The following is a 20,627-nucleotide window of genomic DNA, read 5'->3' as shown; positions in this document are numbered from 1 at the left end:
TTGTCACTGACTAATATTTACATTTGTTGATGATCTGGAACATTTAAGCGTGACAAACATGCAAAAAAAAAAAAGGAAATCAGGAGGGGGGCGAACACTTTTCACACCACTGCATGCTTTCCAAAGCACAACCCATAGGGGGCGCAACACATGTCACTTACACTCGTGAACTGTGCATTCTTTGTCCAATTTTGGCTATGAAATGCACAAAGGGGGCAAGAAAGAATGGCCTGTCAGGTTTCCCCTAGGATTTTCTAAAGCTGTGGTGGTGGGCTGCATGGGACTGCCGCCGCTGGGCCGTGCCGCTGCTGCGTCTGCAATTTATTTTTTTTATTATGACAAATACAAACTTTTATGACTTATTTACTTTTGAAAGTTTTTCATCAACCAGTTTTGTTACTGATGTATTTAGTCCAGTAGAAGGCTACTGAGTAACTAGCACAAACGTAGAACATTTTGTACTATTTGACACAAACCTAAATTTAATTTGATGCCTGTTTTAGAGTAATACGGGAATACACGGGAAATTAATTGTTCAATAATATAATTTTTTGTTCAAAATAACACAATTAACAAAATAAAATAACAATTAAAATATTTTTGTAATAGAAATGTGTTAATTGAGAGTCCAGGGTCATGATAGTATACTGTAGGTGTATCCAACTTGCAACGCTATTAAAGCTACTTTGACAAAAAGAAAGGACAACTGAGCTATTTGTGTTTTATGGGACTGCCAACATTTAAATTGTACTTTATTTACAAAGGACACCTCAACTCAGTGTGCTTATTTGTCATTAAATACAGGCGTCATGTTTGAATAGAACACTCATACTAAGAGGTGAAGCGACTCAACTTCAACTAGCTAGTGAGCTCCTGCTAGCATACGAGCTACCTGTTGGAGACCCCTGTGATGGCGTCACTATGTTAAAGCTGGACACACTATGTGTTTATGTTGAACAACTTAGATACACAACTCGTGTTTTCAAGGCAACCCGTATGTATTATAATTACAAGAGAGCAAGATTGTTATGTGACACTTTAAAAAGTAAGTTAGCATAAACATGATAGCCACTTGTAGCTCGCTGTGGGACAAAAACAAGCTTGCTAGCTGCCGCCAAAGAGGCAGTAAGAGGCACAATGTGTAAACAAAAATGCCACAAGGTGGAGATTGAAATGGGAACGATCACACACCCTGGCTTAGCCTGTGACAAGCTGTCGGCAGTTGACTACACATTTTACCGACTATTTGTAATTCGCAATAGGGCCTGTCATGATAACAAATTTTGCTGGTCGATAATTGTGCCACAAATTATCGTCGATAATCGATGTTATCGGCAATTTTTGTGAACCATTTTTTCATTATTGTCATGTAACTGACATTTGAACCACTCGAGTGTAGTGTACCTGTGTGAGCCACCTTAGCTTGACACATGAGTTGCCTGTAGGTATTGTGGCGCCCACGAGTCGGTGAGGAAGAGGTAGTATTGCTTTATTTTGCAAGCAGAGTAACAACAGAGCTCACAACAAATCAACCCCGGTGAACTTGTAACTTAGTGTAACTTAGCAGCCATTTACAACAACTGTCACTGGGAAACAGGAAGTGCTCCCAGCGACACTACAGTATGTTGTTTAAAATGTATGCCATGTATGCCATATAACCGTGAATGGTTGCACTTCTTTTGTGGGTGTAACAAGTTGTTTTAACAGCAATTCGATTCATATCACAATTTGTGGCTGCGGATACGATTCAAGGATGATATCGGTTCATTTAGAACGACACCATCCGTAACAATTCAGTAATTTCAAATCAATTCAGTAATGTTTTAGCCAAAAATTCAACGAATGTGACTGTGAGATAAATACTTGGATACTGGACACTGCAGGTGACGTTTCATAGATTCCACTTGTTTTTTTGTAAGGAAATCAGGTTTAAATTATTAATAATGCTGACAAAATTAAGAATAAATTATCAATGAGTACAAAAAAATGAGTTAAAACTGCAATACAAAATCAGGATGAACAGAGGGTGGTAACGCTTGCTATGATGAATTATTTAGTTTAAATTGTGCAATCCAAACTGAGTGACTATGCAAATTCCTCAGCTAATGAATGTGTGTGGTATCTTCAATTAGGTGTTGAACGCTTCTCACCTGTAACAATACCAGACAATATATTATTTAACATTGCTTTCAAGTTTGAAAAACTCATTTTTAAGCTGTGGCATCCTTTATTTTGTCGTGGTGGTGCGCCACGATCAATTACATGTAGAGGAAACCCTGCATGTATAAACCAATAAATTACTTTGGGATATCAGCAAGACTCTCAAGGCGTGTGTGCGTGTACTTGTGTGTGCTGAACCAGGTTCGTCCTGCTCGGCCTTCGGAAAACTCATTTTGTTGGAGTGGAGGTCAGCGTTTTCCTCATTCACACAAATTCAATGACTCTCACACATTCTGTTTAAAACGAGAGCAGAGTTAAACATATTCTTTAAATGTGAAGAAAACGTCAGCACGCATGCACCAAAAGCTTGGATAAAAAGTGCACGTGTCCAATGTTCCACAAAAGAAAATGTAACAACTTTTAGCACCTCGCATAAATGATCTTTGACAAACACTTTCAGTCACTGTTCCCGTTTATTTATGCACGGGTGATGCCGATTTTCCAAGCGCTGCATTCTGCGTCCAAAGGGAATGATTGACAGCTTGAATGTGCGGCGAAAGAGACGCACTTTCGTGATTCGGATGAGCTGAACCGCCAACGTCTGCGTAGTGAACGCACAATGAAGGACTGGAAATGTTTCTTCCTCTCCTGACGATAGCGCTAATGCTCGCTATCAAGATGAAATGGAGTCACTTTGAGGATGTTTGGCTCCTGAGGCTTGCTTCAAATCACCTCCTCACTTTCCACGTGCAACAAAACGGTATTTTGTGCTCGGATGTGCAAACTTTGCACAGACCCGCATCCTCCATACTCTCATAATTCTTACAAATAATACTTTGTAGTATTTATTCATAAATGTTCTACATTTTATTAAGCTGTCACTTGGAAATCCATTTTTTCATAGTTTTTTTTGTTTACCCTAGCACCCCTTTCACTTAAATCTTCCTTGAACTGAAATGCCAACGAGTGACGTTTCTCATGTCCTGAGAAACGTGTACGGTCGTCCCTTGCAAATCATGTTTTTTCAAAAATGAATGAATGAATGAATGAATGCAGCAGAATTCATGGTTCCGTTTATCACAGCAAGTCTTCCAGGTCCTGAAGCAGCAAAACAGCCCCAGACCATCACACTACCACCACCATACTTTACTGTTGCTATGATGTTTTTTGTGAAATGAGGTGTTACTTTTACGCCAGATGTCATGGGACACACCACACAAAAAGTTCAACTTTTGTCTCGTCCAACCGTATAGTATTTTCCCAAAAGTCTTGGGGATCATCAAGATGTTTTCTGGCAAAATTGAGACAAGCCTTAATGTTGTTTTTGTTCAGCAGTGGTTTTGGTCTTGGAACTCTCACATGCAGACTGTTTTTGCCCAGTATATTTCTTATGGTGGAGTCATGAACACTGACCTTAACTGAGGCAAGTGAGGCCTGCAGTTCTTTTGATGTTGTTGTGGGGTCTTTTGTGACCTCTTGGATGTGCCATTGCTGCGCCATTGGGGTCATTTTGGTTGGCCGGCCACTCCTGGGAAGGTTCAGCACTGTTCCATGTTTTGGCTATTTGTGGATAATGGCTCTCACTGTGGTTAGCTGGAGTCCCAAAGCTTTAGAAATTACTTTACAACATTTCCCAGACTCAATTCATCTCTGTTAAGTTATATTTTAAAAGGGCCATGTAGGTTTGGATTATTTTTCTCCCTTAAAGGGGACCTATTATCCTTTTCCTCTTTTCTAACCTATAAATGTTGTTTCAAAGTTGGATTCTCGTGTTAAACGTGTCAGATAATGAGGTCTGCGCATTTGGAAGTGAGACCTGAAAGTAGTTCTGCACGCTGTCTTTTGCAGAGTTTTTTTTAACACCGTAGTTCCACCGTAACCCGGACTTCGTCATATTGGCATGGCCAGCACCCCACGCTCTGCTAGAGAGGCAAGCAACAGGCAGAAGTGGTTGGACTTGCTGATTCCCAGCCAGCAAGAGAAAAATATGCTCATCTGTCAACGCCATTTCACACGGGACTGTTTTGTGAACATGGACCAATACGAAGCTGAACTGTTCGCCAAACTGTTGCTGAAGTCCGACGCCTCTCCAACGTTACTTGGTGGTGTTGAAGAGTCAGAAGAGCAAGCGGTGAGTAACAATTTATCAGTTTCCTAACTATGTTGATTTTGTAATGGGACAAAATCGGACATTTGGTACAACTAGCACGTGAAATGTCTTCCCCGGAAAGTGAATGTTTGTTTACAAGTGAGCTCAGGGGAAGTTACAACAGGCCGTTAACGTCACAGGCAGGAGAAAACAGGAGCGATTGATTTGCTCACCCACACAGTACGGGTGGTGTCGCCTCTTTGGAGTGTTTTTTATCTGAGATATTTTTAATCATATTTATCAGTATTACGACAAAATTCCCTCATATTGGCGCGATAATTATCGTGCACCCCTAGTATAGCCTCTCACGCCCCCCAGAAAGCCCGCTCCGCTATTTAAGAAGCACTGCTTTCATGTTGTTTTTGACGATTCCATGACCCACTTTTGGGTCCAGACGCAGCAGTTGAGAGTCCCTGCTATAGAGGATCTTTGATTAGCGTAAACATATTGCGTCTGTTTTAATGTGTGACTTTATACTTTATGACCGTATTAGCCATTTGGTTTGGTAAAAAACAATGAAAGGTCAAAGTTAGCGGACAAGGGACAAGTAGCGTTTGCGTCATCAGCTTGGTGTAAGTCGGAAAGAAGTTCACGCAGAAGTTAGGTTTGACACATCTAATTCCTCCTCGTCAATCACGGCGGAGATTTGGACGCCGGCAAAGAGGATGATGGAAGAAGATGCCGAGTCTTGTCACTCACACGTCGTACCTGAATCAGGAAGACTTCTCTACCTTGACGTGATCACGTTGTACGGAATATTCCAGGAGGAAACGGTCATGCATTACATCATCAAAGTATTCCCGCCTGTGACTGATGTGTTGACATGGTTCATTGGTGAAAAGCCATCATTACTTTAATTACTGCTTGTCTCCGCTCCGCTCTGCTCGTCCACTTCCTGCCAAGAGCGCCATTATCTCCTCTGTGGGGAAACATTACAGGAAGTCACGGGCCGGCAGACAATTGGCCGGGAAAGCCGGACGCAAACGTAAACACATCTCCATTAGCTTCCCAGCTAGCGGGGAAGGTCGGGACTCGCACGTGGAGTGCCGTGGTTGCTGGCTCCGGGCGGGCTGGCTCAGCGTGTGTGTGTAAGGGGGGTGGAGATACTTCATGTGATGGAGGGCTGTTACATACACGCCAATCCACACCTGCTGGATCAAATATGGACCGTCAGATGCGTCCTCCTGCGTGTCCCTCATTTCCATCTTCTCCATGCGCGCTATATGTTTTTCATCTACTACCGTGTGTGTGTGCATAATGAGACAGAGGCAGCATTCTCCCAATGAGGCTGTTAGGACCTGCCCTTTTAGCAGGGCAAATTCCAACCACATTCTTTTTGCCAGCTACCAGCTGTGAAATAATAAAATGAGAGTCTTGAGGTTTACAATACCAGCGCTGGAGAGAACGGTCAGCACCCCCAGCCAAGGTCTAGTGAGGTCCAAGTGATCTAGAAAGTGAAACTGAGTTCCTCTTCCTCACATGCCCGCTGCAGAGACGGTCCCAATGATCAGGAAACTTCCCGTTAACTTTTTGTTGGTCATTTTCTTCAAGGAAAACTGCACTTTTTAAAAATTTTTGCCCATCATCCACAATCCTTTGATGAGACATGAACTCATATGTCTTTCTCTTTTCTGTTTTAAAGACATAAGAACAGATACTGTAAAAAGCGACAGCTCAGTAGTGCACGTAATGGGATCCACCTATGCTGCCTAGAAAGGCTGCTATTAAAACACCTCCGAAAAGCTCCAACAAGGTTTTATGGTTTTATATCCATGAGTAAGCCTGTAGTATAACATGTAATACTTACAGTATTTTGTTCATCTCGAATATGTAGCCTTACCTTTTGGTCGTGTCTGAGGCATTGTGAGCGCGAAGCTGACGCGCTACGGGTGAGTCTGTGGTGAAGCTTGTCGCTAGCCGGCTAGTAGCTAGCTGGTGTGTTATGGCTGAGTGTCAATATGCCAGCAATTTAGTTCCATCGGTGTAACAATGTTAAAAATAATAATAACAATGTTGCTGTAGCTTGGTTAATATGCATGTCACATTATATGTAAATGATGCCTTGTTAGCACTTTTTGGAGACTTTTTCAGGAATAAGTACCATATTTGTTATATTTTTCATATTTTCAGGACTGTAAGTCACACCTTTTTCATGGTTTGGCTGGTCCTGCGACTTATACTCCGGAGCGACTTATATATGTTTTTTTTCACACTGACAGCCAAGAGATGGCGCTCTAGGCTTGTATCTGCTACTCCTGTCACTCCTGTACCACTGAAAATGTACAATATAAACATCAACTTAGAAAGACAACTGAGCAAGACGGAACACAAGTGCCCCCCAAAAGAAAATCATATGAAGTAAAATAGTTATGTTATGTTGTTTCGGCTATATTTATCAGAATAATTGTCAATATGCTACGTTAGCATTCCACCTATTCACCTTACGTTAACAGACGCTTATTTAGCCTGTTGTTCTCCATTTTATTGTTATTACTATAACTTGCCTTTCAAGATGAAATGTCTGTTCTTGGTCTCTGCTTTTATCAAATACATTTTCCCCCAAAAATGCGACTTATAGTCCAGTGTAACATACATGTTTTTTCTTCTTCATTGTGCATTTTTGGCTGGTGCCATTTGTACTCTGGAGCGACTTATCATCCGTATAGTACGGTATGTCCCATACCTACAGTAACGAGCCGCTCTTTTTATCTGTTGTTATATTTTTAGAACACACAGGAAGGAGAATGACATACAGTATGTGTTCATGTGTCACATAAGGATTGTGGATGACGGGCACTTTCCTTTAACAACTTTAATCGGGTTTCTCTCTGATCCTAGAGCAGGTGGCCCCCATCAAAAAAACGCCAGCTAAAATGTGCTAAAAAAATCAGCTAAAACATCTCAGCCCTGGAAAACTGACAGCATAAAGAGAGAATGCATAAGGTGGAACAGTCCAATCCTACCTACTTTAAAAGGGCAATTATTCAACCCATTTTAAATATCTCAAGTCAGTAATGAACTACAGACCTATTTGAAAGCAAACCCATGAATAACTTTCAAAGAAAGAAATCGTCGGTATGAGACATTTCAGTCTGGTTTCAGGAAGAATCACAGCAAACAAATTGTCCTTTTTAGAGGAATGAATGATATTTGAATCGCTGCCGGTGTTGGTAAATCATCGATACTAATCCTTCTTGATTGAACAGCGACAACAGCGACAGCGATATCGTTATTGTAGCAGCTAACACGAGGAGCTACAGTATATTTTTCTGGCGAAGTAACATAACGCCTCACCAATCTCATCGTCACTCACCAGCCGCTACCGAGCAGTAACTGGAGCAGCTGCTGTGTCGTAGTTTATAAATCACGTGTATTGTAAAAGGTTGTGGCAATAAGCCAAAAAGTTGGTCATCTTGATTCCACACGCTACCAACTAACAACGGGACAGACTGGCTCTCAAATTAGACCCGACAACATCGCTACAAAGATTCAACAAGTTGCTCGTTTGCTCTCAGCATTTTTGACCTGAGGACTATGCTAAATTTACCAGCTCAACGGGGAGCACAAGTCTTGTGCTGAAAGATTCATCCATCCCATCAGTCGGCATCCCAATGAGAGTGACTGTCTTCATTATACTGTGATTTTGTTCATGAAACATTTAGCACTAGTGTGTTTAGTGTTTAGTGTTTCACAATATACACTCCTGATCAAAATCTTAAGACCAGTCGAAAAATGGCTAGAATTAGCATTTTGCACATTTGGATCTCAATGAAGATTTGAGTAGAGCTACAATATGCAAAACAAGAAGGGGGAGTGAGACAAAAAGCATTTTGAAAAAGTAATTTATTGAAAACAACAACTAAACTGAAATAGGCTGTTTATCAGCTGATCAAAAGTTTAAGACCACAGGCTATAAAAGCCAAAATCTGCTCAAAATGTTCATTTTGTGTCATCATTCCCACTGTCATGCCCTCCTGATGCTAAAGCTAAGAAGCTTTCTCTTTTTCAACGTGGTGGGATTGTGGAGCTGCATAAGCAAGGCCTCTCGCAGCGTGCCATGGCTGCTGAGGTTGGGCAGTAAATCAGTCATTCTACATTTTTTGAAAGATCCTGAGCATTATGGAACTAAAAAGTCAAGTGGTAGACCCAAAAAAATCACACCTGCGCTGAGCCGGAGGACCCGATTGGCTGTCCATCAAGACACAGGGCGGTCTTCCACCCACATGAAGGCCTTACTGGTGCCGACTGCAGCGCAATAACCATCAGACGCCATCTGCGGGAAAAGGCTTTAAAAAACAAAAAATGAATTCAAAGACCTCGTCTCCTTCAACGCCACAAAAGTGCCCGTTTAGACTTTGCCAGGGAGCATCAAACATGGGACATTGAAAGGTGGAACAAAGTTTTATTCTCTGATGAGAAAAAATGTAACCTTGACGGTCCAGATGGCTTCCAACGTTACTGGCATGACAAGGAGATCCCACCTGAGATGTTTTCTACCCGGCACAGTGGAGGGGGGTCCATCATGGTCTGGGGTGCTTTTTCATTCAGTGGAACACTGAAGCTTCAGGTGGTGTGGGGTCGTCAAACGGTGGCCGCTTACATGCAGATGTTGGGGCAGGCAACTGAGGACTGAGGACCCTCGTCTGTGTGGTACCAGCTGGGTTCTTCAACAGGACAACGCTGCAGGTCACAATGCTGGCTTGACCAAGGACTTCTTCAGGGAGAATAACATCACTCTTTTGGACCATCCTGCATGTTCCCTTCATTTAAATCCCATAGAGAACATTTGGGGATGGATGGCAAGGGAAGTTTATAAAAATGGCCATCAGTTCCAGACAGTTGATGGCCTTGGTGAAGCCATCTTCACCACTTGGAGCAATGTTCCCACTAGCCTCCTGGAAACACTCACATCAAGCATGCCCAAAGCCATTTTGGAAGTGATGAACAAGAACGGTGGAGCTCCTCATTACTGAGTCCTACTGAGAACATTTTTGGTTCTGGTTTGGAGCGTTTTTTGTTATTTTTTGAGCGATGGTCTTAAACTTTTGATCAGCTGATAAACAGCCGATTTCTGTTTAATTGTTGTTTTCAATAAATTACTTTTTCAAAATGCTTTTTGTCTCACTCTCCTTTCTTGTTTTTGCATATTGTAGCTCTACTTAAAACCTCTAAATGTGCAAAATGCAAATTCTAGCAATTTTTCAACTGGTCTTAAGATTTTGATCAGGAGTGTACATAGCTGGATCTGCCTAGCACCCAGCAACATTACTCTCTGCCTGGGGCAAGGGGGCGTCTTACCTAATAACCTGTCGCTCATCCTTTGTATATTCAGGCTCACAAAGATAAGGTTCCGGATCCTCTTTTGTCCAAAGGTAGTCGTCAAAGGCGGCAGCTCTCACAAATTCTGCCATGATTAGTAATAACAAACAGACGTGCTCCTTCTATGCTGTTGACGGAAGTAGCCTTAGTTCCTATGGGCTCTGTGAAATTAATGCGCCCAGGAAAGAAATTCCGCTCTTTAAAATGATCAAAATACGGCAAAATAGTGTAAGTATTCCATGTTATCATGAATGTACCTGTTACTGCATGATCACAGCATGGATAGAAAACCATTAAACATTGTTGGAGCTTTTTTAGAGGGCTTTATAGTCGAAATAGGTGTGTCCCATTGTGTGCATTGTTAGCGCCCTCATGCTAACTCATTTTCTCTCTTTAGAACGCACAAAAAGGGAAAGAAATATGTGTTCATGTTTCACATAAGGATTGTGGCTGATGGGCAAAATTTAAAAAAAAAGTATGTAAGGAGCAGTTGAAAATGTGAAGAATGTACATTTTGCACTGTTGGATCTTAAAGGAGTAGAGCTTCAAAATGCAAAAATAAGAAATGGGAGTGACACAAAAAAGCACTTTATTGCAAAAAAACATTGAAGTGAAATAGGCTGTTCATCAGCTGATTAAAACTCAAAGAAATGTTGGTAAAAATGTGGATTGAATGTGATTTAGAGTCATGATCTCTTGATGGCAAAGGCAAAAATGCTTTCTCTCTTTGAACGCAGTGGGATTGTTGGGCGGCATGAGCAAGGCCTCTCGCAGACTCATTTCCAGCTTCTTCAAACATGCCGAGGCTCATGGAACAAAACAAGTCAAGTGGTAGACCCAACAAAATGAGCCGCAGGATCCTCCAATAACCTTCAGAGGCCATCTGCCGGCTTTTAAGAAGAAAAGTTCTTCAAAGTCCTCGTCTCATTCAAGGTTTGGAATTTGCAGGAGAGCACCAAATATGGGACATTGAAAGGTGGAAGAAAGTTTTATTCTCCAACGTTACTGGCATGAGATCACACCTGAGATGTTTTCCACACGGCACAGTGAACCATCAATGGCACAATGGAGCTTCAGGTTGTGCAGGGGCGTCAAACGGCATCCGCCTAAGTGGAGATGTTGCAGGGGGCATCCCTCATGATTGAAGGCCCTCGTCTGTGTGGTAATGCCGGGCTTTTTCAACAGGACAACGCTGCACTTCACAAAGGACAAAGGAACAAGCTCACTCTTTTTTGACCATCCTGCATGCCCCCCTCATCTAAATCCAACGGAGAACATTTGGGGATGGATTTACAAAAATAGACATTGGTTGCAGACAGTGGATGCCCTCTGTGAAGCCATCTTCACCACCTGGAGCAACATTTCCACTAAGTTCCTGGAAACACTGGCATCAAGCATGCCCAAACCCATTTTTCACCTCATTAACAAGAATGGCTCAGCTACTCATTACACACTCCTTTTTTCTACTTTTTATTTCTATTTCAGAGGGGTTACGGGGTTGTTGTTTTTTTTAACTGTGGTCTTAAACTCTTGATCAGCCTGTTTCACTTTAATGCTACTTTGCAATAAACTGCTTTTTTGTCTCACTCCCATTTCTTCTTTTTGTATTTTTAAGCTCTACTTAGAACCCCCTCCAACAGTGCAAAACGTACATTCTTCATATTTTTCAACTGCTCTTAAGATTCTGATCAAGAGTGTATCAGTTTTCCATTGCAATTATGCAAATGAGCCCACAAACACACCGCCACAAATACATTGCAGTCCTGTGGGAACACTGATTGCAGTGTTGTTGGCACAAGGACCCCATTGATTTTGAGGGCACACGGTGTCCGAGGCGGCTGAAGTTGAAATGTTTGCTCGTCAGCGCTTTTTTCTAAAGTTAGAAAGTGAAAGTGATTGTCTTGCAAATGTCATTCTTGTTTCATGTCAGGTTAAGAAGCCTATTGATTTTGAGTGACACCACTATTCATCAATGATGTTTCCCTCAGTGATGACTTTGAATGAAAGGCACACCGTCGCCTAAAAGTTTTCTCTCGTCTTCGTCAGAGCAGCTTGGCTTCCAGCTGCACTTTCTGCACATTGATTTGTATTTCTTGGCTATTTCTATTTATTTATTTCTTTATTTGGATATTTTGGGCCATCTGTTTCTCAGATCCTCCTTCTTCTCTCTCTTGCTTTGGAATGTGTGGCTTCACGTCTCCATCTGCCAGACACACATAAAAAAAAATGTTGCACAGAAATGATTTTTCATGTCAGCTCAGTTCACAAAGTGCAGACTGGGCATTAACTCGCATTCTTTTTAGCCAAACAGACATTCTAAAAATACAATTTAACAAGAAAACAACAACATCAGCAAAATGGAAAAATCAGCATTAATTTGACAAGAACACAGTCAAAATGTTAAGAGAAAAAAGTTGTAATCCAATTACAAACTTTAATGATAAGAATAAAGTTGTAATAATCATTTTAGTAGCATAAACATAGCATAAAAATATTAAATTAAGACTTTTTTTTTAAAGAAGTTGTAATTATATGAGAAACAAATAAAACATTGAATAAAGTTGTATTTTTTTAAATTAGGTTGAAAAAAAAGTTTTTTTATATTATGAGAATAAAGTGAAAATATCATGGGAATAAAGTCAAGAAAATCGTTGGGAAATTTTTAAAATGACAACAGAAATGAAAGAAATGAGCTGTAATTTTATAAGATTATTATATTATTTCTCACAGCTGGCCTGGGAACGCCTTGGTTTCTTCCGGGTGGAGCTGGAGGAGGTGGTCGGGGACCGGGAAGTCTGGGCTTCCCTACTGAGACTGCTGCCCCCGCGACCTGGATCCGGATAAGCGGAGGAAAATGGATGGATGGAAAATTGCAATATGGAAAAATAATGTAATTTTAATAGCAAAGAGTTGAAATATTAAATCGTTTTTTAAGTCGGAATACTATGAAAAACAAATAAAACAAAAAAAACTAGGTTGAGGAGAAATTTATAATATTATGGGAATAAGTCAAAATATTACGGCAATAAAGTCCTAACAACAAAGTTTAAATATTTACAAAAATAATATGACAGCAAAAATGTGGAAAAATAAGAGCAACGAGTGAAGTTGATATTAATAATATGCTTTTTCACCTAAATGACAAAGCTGAGATGCACTTTCTTCTTCAAATATATACAGTGGTGTGAAAAAGTGTTTACTCCCTTCCTGATTTCTTATTTATCTTATTCAGTTTGTCACACTTAAATGTTTCAGATCATCAAACAAATGTAAATATTAGTCAATGACAACACAACTCAACACAAAATGCAGTTTTGACACTCGCTGCATTGCTGCACACTTTAAATTGCATCTATCATTCTGAATGGGTGAGCTCTTTCAAACAAAAACATGGAACTGTACTCTCCCAGAATGACTCGCCCTCGTATCGTCAGACAGTTTCTGCTGCCAAAAGTGGAATGCAGGCCTGCTCTGGGGTCTTAAATGTGAGCGCCCGGGGCAAATGTCAGAATAGCATGAAATATTCCTGCACAGTTGTGCGGTTTGTTTGCAGAATGCTGCTGGTGAACGCTAACACTGGGCCATGGAATCTAAGTTACGAGCTTGCCGCATCCACTCAGTAACTTTACTGTTATCTTCAGTGCTGAAATGGAAGCAGGAAGGCAGCAGGAGCAGGAAGATGATGCTGAGAGATGCTGTGTTATTTTCCAGCCAAAAGGGGGAGGGAAAAAAACATTCAAACAAAAAAAAAACATAGGGAACATTAAGCACTCTTGTTTCCAGCCAGGCAGGGACGTTGTCATTTTCAAGACATGGAACATTTGCTCAGTCATGTTCCTCGCCTTCTCTTCCCATCTGGAAGCGACATTTGCTCAGTCACTCTCCATCGCTCCTTCCTCCTGCATGTCTCATGATCACTCCCTCTTATACAGGATGCTCGCTAGTAAACAACACGCTGCCTCGTCCCAAACGTCCCTGCAGCCTCCAACAGAAGACAAGAACAACAAACACACAAGCTGACACAGTGCTGACATAAATCATCATGTTGGAGTGGAGGACCTAATGTCTGTCAAAAAATCCAATAAATGGCTTTTTCTGCTCAATGTGAACAGTTCTTGCTCATGAACCGCAATTCTTGCACTTCCGCACAGAAGAAAAAAAACCAAGGCGATACTTCATGAAATTTTCTACATCATGTTGTCTTTCAACTGTCCCGATTTAATTCTGCAAGATGACACAATTGCGTCCATCCCATCATCAGTTACCAGATACCGCGCCAGTATGCCCCCTCGTGGCTGTGAGCAGCATAGGGGGTGACATCAAGCCCGATTCCTGTTTGCTCATCAGTCAATTGCATTCAAGTTTCAGTCGTGGTGTGCAGGCAGAGAACGAGTCGCCATTTGTGACACGCCCACCTCAAGCGGTTATGTGCTGATGGTTATCAGCAAAGCATAAAGGAGGATTGGATATTGGATGTATTTGGATGAATATTGGAGAATCTGAGCTGTCTGGTCTTTAGCTCCCCAGAAAACAACATTTGTCTCCCAATGGGCAGTAGTGGTTCAGGAAGTGGAGCAGGTTGTCCAGCAACCGGAAGGTTGGCGGTTGGCTCCTCGCTCCCTCCACTCAGTCATTGTTGTGTCCCTGGGCAAGACACGTCAGCCACCTTGCCTCCAGTCCTGCCCACATGGGTGTATGAATGGGAATGAATGGTTGGTGGTGGTCAGAGAGGCCGTAGGTGTGATTGGCAGCCACGTTTCCGTCAGAGTACCCCAGGACAGCTGTGACTACAGATGTAGATTACCACCAGTGGTGTGAGGAGTGAATGAATAATGGGTTCACTTCATTGTGAAGTGCTTTGGTTACCATAAAAAGCACTACAATCTATCTATTTTCTATACAGCTTCTCCTCATTAGGGTGGCAGTGGCATGCTGGAGCCTATCCCAGCTGACTGCAGGCGTACACCCTGGACTGGTCGCCAGCCAATGGCAGGGCACATGTAGACAAACAACCATTCACACTTACATCTATGGACAATTTAGAGTCTCCGGAATGCGGAGAAAACCCACGCACGCACAGGGAGAACATGCAAACTCCACATAGAAATGCCCAAGGGAGAATAGAACCAACGTCTTCCCAATCTCCAGACTGTTACTGTGTGGCCAACATGCTAACCACTAGACCACCGGGCGGCCCCATTACAGTCTAATCCATTATTATTATTATTGCCACTTTACACCAGTTTAAAAACCACAATTTTTACATCTGAAAAATTACACACCCTACAGCAGGTCACCAAGTTGTCATCATACATGAGCTTCCTAAAGTTGTGATTTAAGAGACTGAAAACATTGTGTGGAAGTTCCCCTACCTGACTGTCCATGAGATGAAAGCAGGGATAAGTTAAAAAGCTGATAATGTAGGATGGGGTCCGGAGTAATAAGCGGCGAAAAGTGTGTTTCCACTTTTTGCCGCTAGGTGTCAGCCTTCCCCGCTCTCCTCCAATCTCCATCTTCGTGTCTGCTCATAAAGAAGCCCGGCTTGTCCTCCGCGGAGCACACACACGACACACTCGGGCTCTCCTCCTCTCCTGCCGCGGCAGGCACGCTCCGAGTGGACCGTGTGACCGTGTGTGACCGTGTCTCGGCTTCCTCCTCCCTCCTCCTTTTCTCCCTCCTACTCTTCCTCCGCTGCAGTCGAACTTCTCTGTGCTTCCCACAAAGTGCACCGGCGAGAGCTGACAACGCGCCGCGGGGCGGGTGGAAGTTTTGACGGGGATGCTCACGGTGGCTGCTGCTGACTACTACTACTAGCTACTCGCTTCTGAAGCTCCGTTTGCGGGCTGCTGACAGACGCACGACGGTGCAAGTCCGGTCTTCGCGCAGGTGGACATCCTGTGAACTTCAGTTGGATTCATTTGACTGATTTGCATCCACTGGGCCAATCATTTCCATCCAAAACACAAGCGGACACTGATTGACTGCTCACCGGCTCCACTTCCAGAGGACAGCGGGGACTCCGCACGCGCTCACCCGGCACTTGTTGTCTTCAGCCCGGCTGCCTTTTCGGGACCATGTCGGGTGTCTGGTGGAGCTCGTCGATGTGGCGACCAACGTGGATTTTATTACTTCTCTTCTTCACCATCATCATCAGCAGCTACTGCACACTAGCTCAAGGTAAGCTGCAGGAAAGAAAAGTGCAAAATGTTCACTCTTACATCCCTGCATCTTTGCCTTTTGCAAACACTTGAGGAGTCCAGAAATGATTCTTATGGTGTGCTGTACCAGCCACGTTGGTAAGAGTGTTCTCTCCCAGGTGGGAGATGAGGAGTATCAGCTGTCATCCTCACATCAAGTGCATATTTCCCACTGGCTGATGTGTAAAAAAAAAAAAAAAAGAAAAGCCAAACATCTCCCTGCATGCTGGCAGTGATGATGCACTGCACTTCATCTTCTCTGGTTTGTTACCTGGATTAGTTTTGTAGCGCGGCGGGGAGCATTCCTTTGCAGTTTGCTTCCCACCTTTTAATAACATCCTGACAAAGTAATCATCTTTGGACATTTTGCTTCATTTGTCAGCAAACGGCGCATGAGTCTCCTTCATGACTAATTCCAGGCTGAAGGTGTGCAATCTGGCGCGGACCAAATGTGTCAGATCTTGCAGAGGGTGGCGGTCTTCGCTCCACCGGGAGATCTTGTTCATTAATTAGCGGCACCTCCTGCCTAGTCGTCAGGACCGAACACATCTTGATGTGCAAAATGAAAGGCCACAAATGGCACGTAATAAACGGCAGTTAGTTCTGATCTTTCTCATTAGCTTGGGCGTCTTTCAGAGGACACTCCGGGATATTCATGAAATGCTCCTTGTTTGAGCCGGCCTAATTTTCTATTCGGCATTCGGGCAGCATTACCTTGCGAGATAGATTCCTAAACCCTCTCTAGCGCTCACACCATAACATGGCGTGGAGATGATGGCGAAAACAAACAAAGCGGAAGTCCATCGTTCATGAGGGCAAAGCCGAACGGCTGACATTTACAGGAGACTGATAATCTCACGTCCTCGGGATTAAGAGTCCTGACATTGCCGCTTCCTCCTTGCCGTTTGCATGTTGTCATTCTTCACCGCAACCCCTCCTCCTCGCAGCCTCTCTGCTGTGATACCTGGCTAAACCAAAACACGGGGATGTTATTCACAGCCGACCAAGACATCGCATTTAATTGGCCTCGTTGAAAGTGACCCCGGCTCGCTCTCCATTTGAAGAACGCGGCCCAGACTTTTTTAATGAGCGGTCTAGCAGAACGGCTTTTTAACGACGGGAGAGCGGCCTTGGAGGGCTATAAAGTCTCCTCTTCCCATCGGTACATTGTCGTTCTCTGAGAAAGACGGCAAGGGGTCGATTCAGGTACTTTTGGCAGATGAGAGTGAAACCTTCTACAATCTACCGTTTAATCATCTGCTGCAGGCACGTTTCCCACCTCTTCCCGTAGACAGGCTTTGAACCACACGCTGAAAAGGTCAACCCTGCGGGGCCATGCTTCTGTAAATACGACCAAAAAAATCTTCTAAGGTGAAACCAGTAGAGCGCAGACACAAAACATGTACCCATCAGACCCTTGACCCAAGCGAGCAGATACACCTTAGATAAGGTGCTATGCACAACTGGTAGAGCAATAGTCCCTGAAAGTTTTGAAGCAGACAGGTTGGATTTTATCAACAAGGAGGACGATGAACTTTGAGCCCTAGAAGCAGTGCGCTGCACGGATCAGGTGTTGTTTCAAAAGTAAGTAGAGTAAGTCGAGCTCAGAGTTTCCAAGAGACCAATTAATTTATGACTGTTTGCGACCTAAGCTGGTTTATGTTGGAAGTTATTCAACGTGAATCGCTTCGAGCCCTTGTTTTATATTATTTTTGAATCATTTTAAATAAGTCCCAAACGCCCACCAATAGTGTGTGGCCCAATATCTAAAATTGCTGCTGGAGTTTAGATAGTTGAAACACACAGTTTTATGTGTCTGTAGCTTTAATGCTAATGAGCTGATGGCATAGATCACATACAACAACGTAACGTTAAAATTGGATATTTCAGAAGTCGGGAACACGAACCCCCAACACTCACTCAGTAGCACGCCACCTGTTTCACAGAATGACACGAAATGTGGTGGTGACGTCAACCATGAAAGGATGCACAAAACAGTCTCAAGAACCAATGTCCCAAAACAAACAGGAAGTCGGCAATTTTGGCCGAAAACCAGGATATGTATTTCAGTGAAGCCAGTCTTTGGCACTTTCCAAATGAGCCAAAACTAAAATCACGGCTACTAGAAAAATGTTTATACAACCTGAATCGTTTTTGACTGTAATTCCTACAAGGTCCTGTTTTGTACTATTTTTGAACATTTTAAATAAGTCCCAAATGCCCCACAATAATGTGTGGTCCAATATCTCAACTTGCTGCTGGAATTGAGACAGTTTAAACACAGAGATTTGTTTGTCCGTAGCTCTAATGCTAATGATCTGTAGATCCAGATAGTTGGGATTTTTTGATATGAAGTTGACATGAAGTTGTATGACGTCCCCATCAGCAGTGTAGTACATCAACAGGTACTTACCCTCTTGGTCCAGGTCTGGTTGGATTTCAGTGATGAAGAAGGTAGTTCCAGGTAGTCGCTGGGGTTACGCAAGTAAGGACTTTGGCTTCTCAAAACAATATGTGTTCAGAAGAGTAATACATTTGCATCATAAAAAATTCCTTGAAAAAATCAGACCTCAAAAAGTTCTCGGTGTTATATTTGTCTCCCGCTGTATCCTTGCGCACTGACGCCGCGTCCAAATTGTTAACGTGTGTGTTCCACAGCGGAATCGCGGAATCGCAGGACACTAACGTTTCAACAGCAACATCATGCTAGCTTAGCGAATTTGCTCAAATCAAACATACAGCATCTGTAGCTGCCTGATGGATCCAGCGGAACCTCGGTTAGCGTCTTTTTTGGTATACGTTGAAAATATATGTAAAAAATTTGTTGTTACCCTGTAAGCACCGCTACGTCTTGTTGTGTTATTAATCCAACTGTATTAGTAACGTATTTTTATGACGAAGCCTCCCTGTTAGCAATGTGTTTAGTATGGAAACCGACAGCGGAAGCCATTGTCCCCCAGCTCCGTCGCCTGTCTGTGATGTCATCATCAGCGGTTGCGGTTCTTTGCTAACTAACGCACTTACGCCTCAAGTTTCTGCTTTTTTTGTTGATCACGGCTGCAAAATAAGCCACCTTGGAGCCAAGGAAAGTTGCAAGTGGCAGCATTTTGATAGAGAAGGTGAGAAACATGGAAATTAGTGAATTCAAGAAGTGACTCATAGCAAACCAAGAAGGTGTTGTCGATTTTGATCTTGCTTCCACATTGTGTCTTTGGCAACAATCACGTCTTAAATCTTCATTTATGCCTTTCACTCCTCATTTACATGTAAAACACTTTTAAAAAAGCATTTATTTTTTAAATTTTTTGTCTTTCTGGAAGGGATGAATTGGAATTACATTATTTTTTATGGGAAACATTTCAGTTTTAGTCTGTCCTGGCATGGATTGATGATGCTAAGAGAGGTTCCTCTGTAGTTGGCAGGACTTTAAAATGTGTAGCAAAGCCTGCCTTGTTTGTTTTTTTTTATACAAGGCTGTCCTCGGTGATTTTGGGCATTTACATAGAGCAGGAGTGTCTAAAGTGGGTGTCAGGTGCCATTAGCAATTAGCAGTCGCAATTTTACAAGAATAGCATAAAGTTGAAATATTAAGAAAAAAATCATCATAATATTGTGAGAAAAAAACACAACAACAAAACAGCCAATAAAGTTGTGATTTTTGGAAACTTAGGTTAAAGAAAAAGTTATAATGTTACAAGAATAACACCAAAATATGATGGGAAGAAGGTTGAAATAGAGAAGTGGAAAAAAAACAGCTGTGATTTTGTGAGCATAAAGTCAAACTATTAAGAGATAAAGCTCAGAAAGGAAAAAAGTTGCAATTGTATGAGTTTATGAGGAAAACTAATGTCATTTCCGAAGCAAAATATTATTTTTTATTTGAGTTTTAATATTATGAGAAACAAACAAAACAAAATAAAGTTGTCATTTTTGGAAAATTCGGTTGGTTTGGAAAGTTAAAACAAAAAAACAACAGCAAAAATGATAATAAAAAAAGCAAAGAGTGAAGTTGATATTAATATAAGGCTTCTTCACCTACATGATATTATATTTTTTTGAAATATATATAACTTCTTGCCATATCAAATACAAAATTGCAAAGTTGCATCCTTTGGTTTTTCACCATGTGGCCCTCGCCGGTAGAGCAAGTTTGCACACCCGTGATGGGGCCTATCCCAGCCAGCAGCAAGCGTGCTCTGTCTGGTAGCTAGCTCGTCCACGCCAGGGCTGCATTATCAGGTTTATTTTGGACGTGTAGTGCAGCGACTGGAGTGCTATATCTGCTTTGGCACACACACAGATTAGCCTGACTGGTTCCAGGCCCACTTTGGCAAAAGCCCTGGAGGCGGGGTGCGTAGATTATCATCCGAGAGGCCGTGTGTTTGGCAGGGTGAAGTGGGGTGTCTGGAATAACACCCCCAGAGTCTTTTTTTTTCAGATGACTGTAGCGGGCACAAACATTGACACAGTAATAGAAGTCAAGGACGTCATGTGTATTTTTCCAAGGCGTGAGGAGATTGCTTTGGAATTGTGTGCATATTCGGCTCGCGAGCGTCTCTCCGCTGCTTCGGTGGGAGGAAAATTGGATGCGTTCTTATCGCAACTGACCAAATGGGGCTCCCAATCTCGGACAAGCAGGTGCAATATTAGATTCCTTTGTTTTCTTGCAGCTTCTTCTTCTGTCTTCTTTGGACACAAGTGTTTGGGGGATCATACAGTACATTAAAGCGCTCTCGGAAATTTAATGGAGTGGCGTTGACATGTTATGGAGCTTTTTCTTTCTTCATGCCACCCATCCAGTC

The 20,627-nt window shown here is 42.4% G+C and overlaps 1 protein-coding gene across 8 annotated transcripts in view; it reads left to right on the top strand.

Moving 5' to 3' along the window:
* The first annotated feature begins 15,193 nt into the window (after window positions 1–15,193).
* The window catches only part of sdk2b (sidekick cell adhesion molecule 2b), a 331,862-nt gene continuing 326,428 nt past the window's right edge, over window positions 15,194–20,627 (top strand). For all 8 annotated transcript variants that reach the window (XM_054800274.1, XM_054800271.1, XM_054800269.1 and 5 more), the window contains exon 1: window positions 15,194–15,805. In XM_054800274.1, coding sequence (XP_054656249.1) covers window positions 15,703–15,805 — 103 coding nt within the window. In that variant the 5' untranslated portion in view covers window positions 15,194–15,702. The remainder of the gene's footprint in view (window positions 15,806–20,627) is intronic.

Source organism: Dunckerocampus dactyliophorus, chromosome 15 (genome assembly GCF_027744805.1).
Source record: "Dunckerocampus dactyliophorus isolate RoL2022-P2 chromosome 15, RoL_Ddac_1.1, whole genome shotgun sequence".
Taxonomy (NCBI): domain Eukaryota; kingdom Metazoa; phylum Chordata; class Actinopteri; order Syngnathiformes; family Syngnathidae; genus Dunckerocampus; species Dunckerocampus dactyliophorus.
Note: the sequence above shows the minus strand (reverse complement) of the source record. Positions and strands in the feature narration are given on the sequence as shown.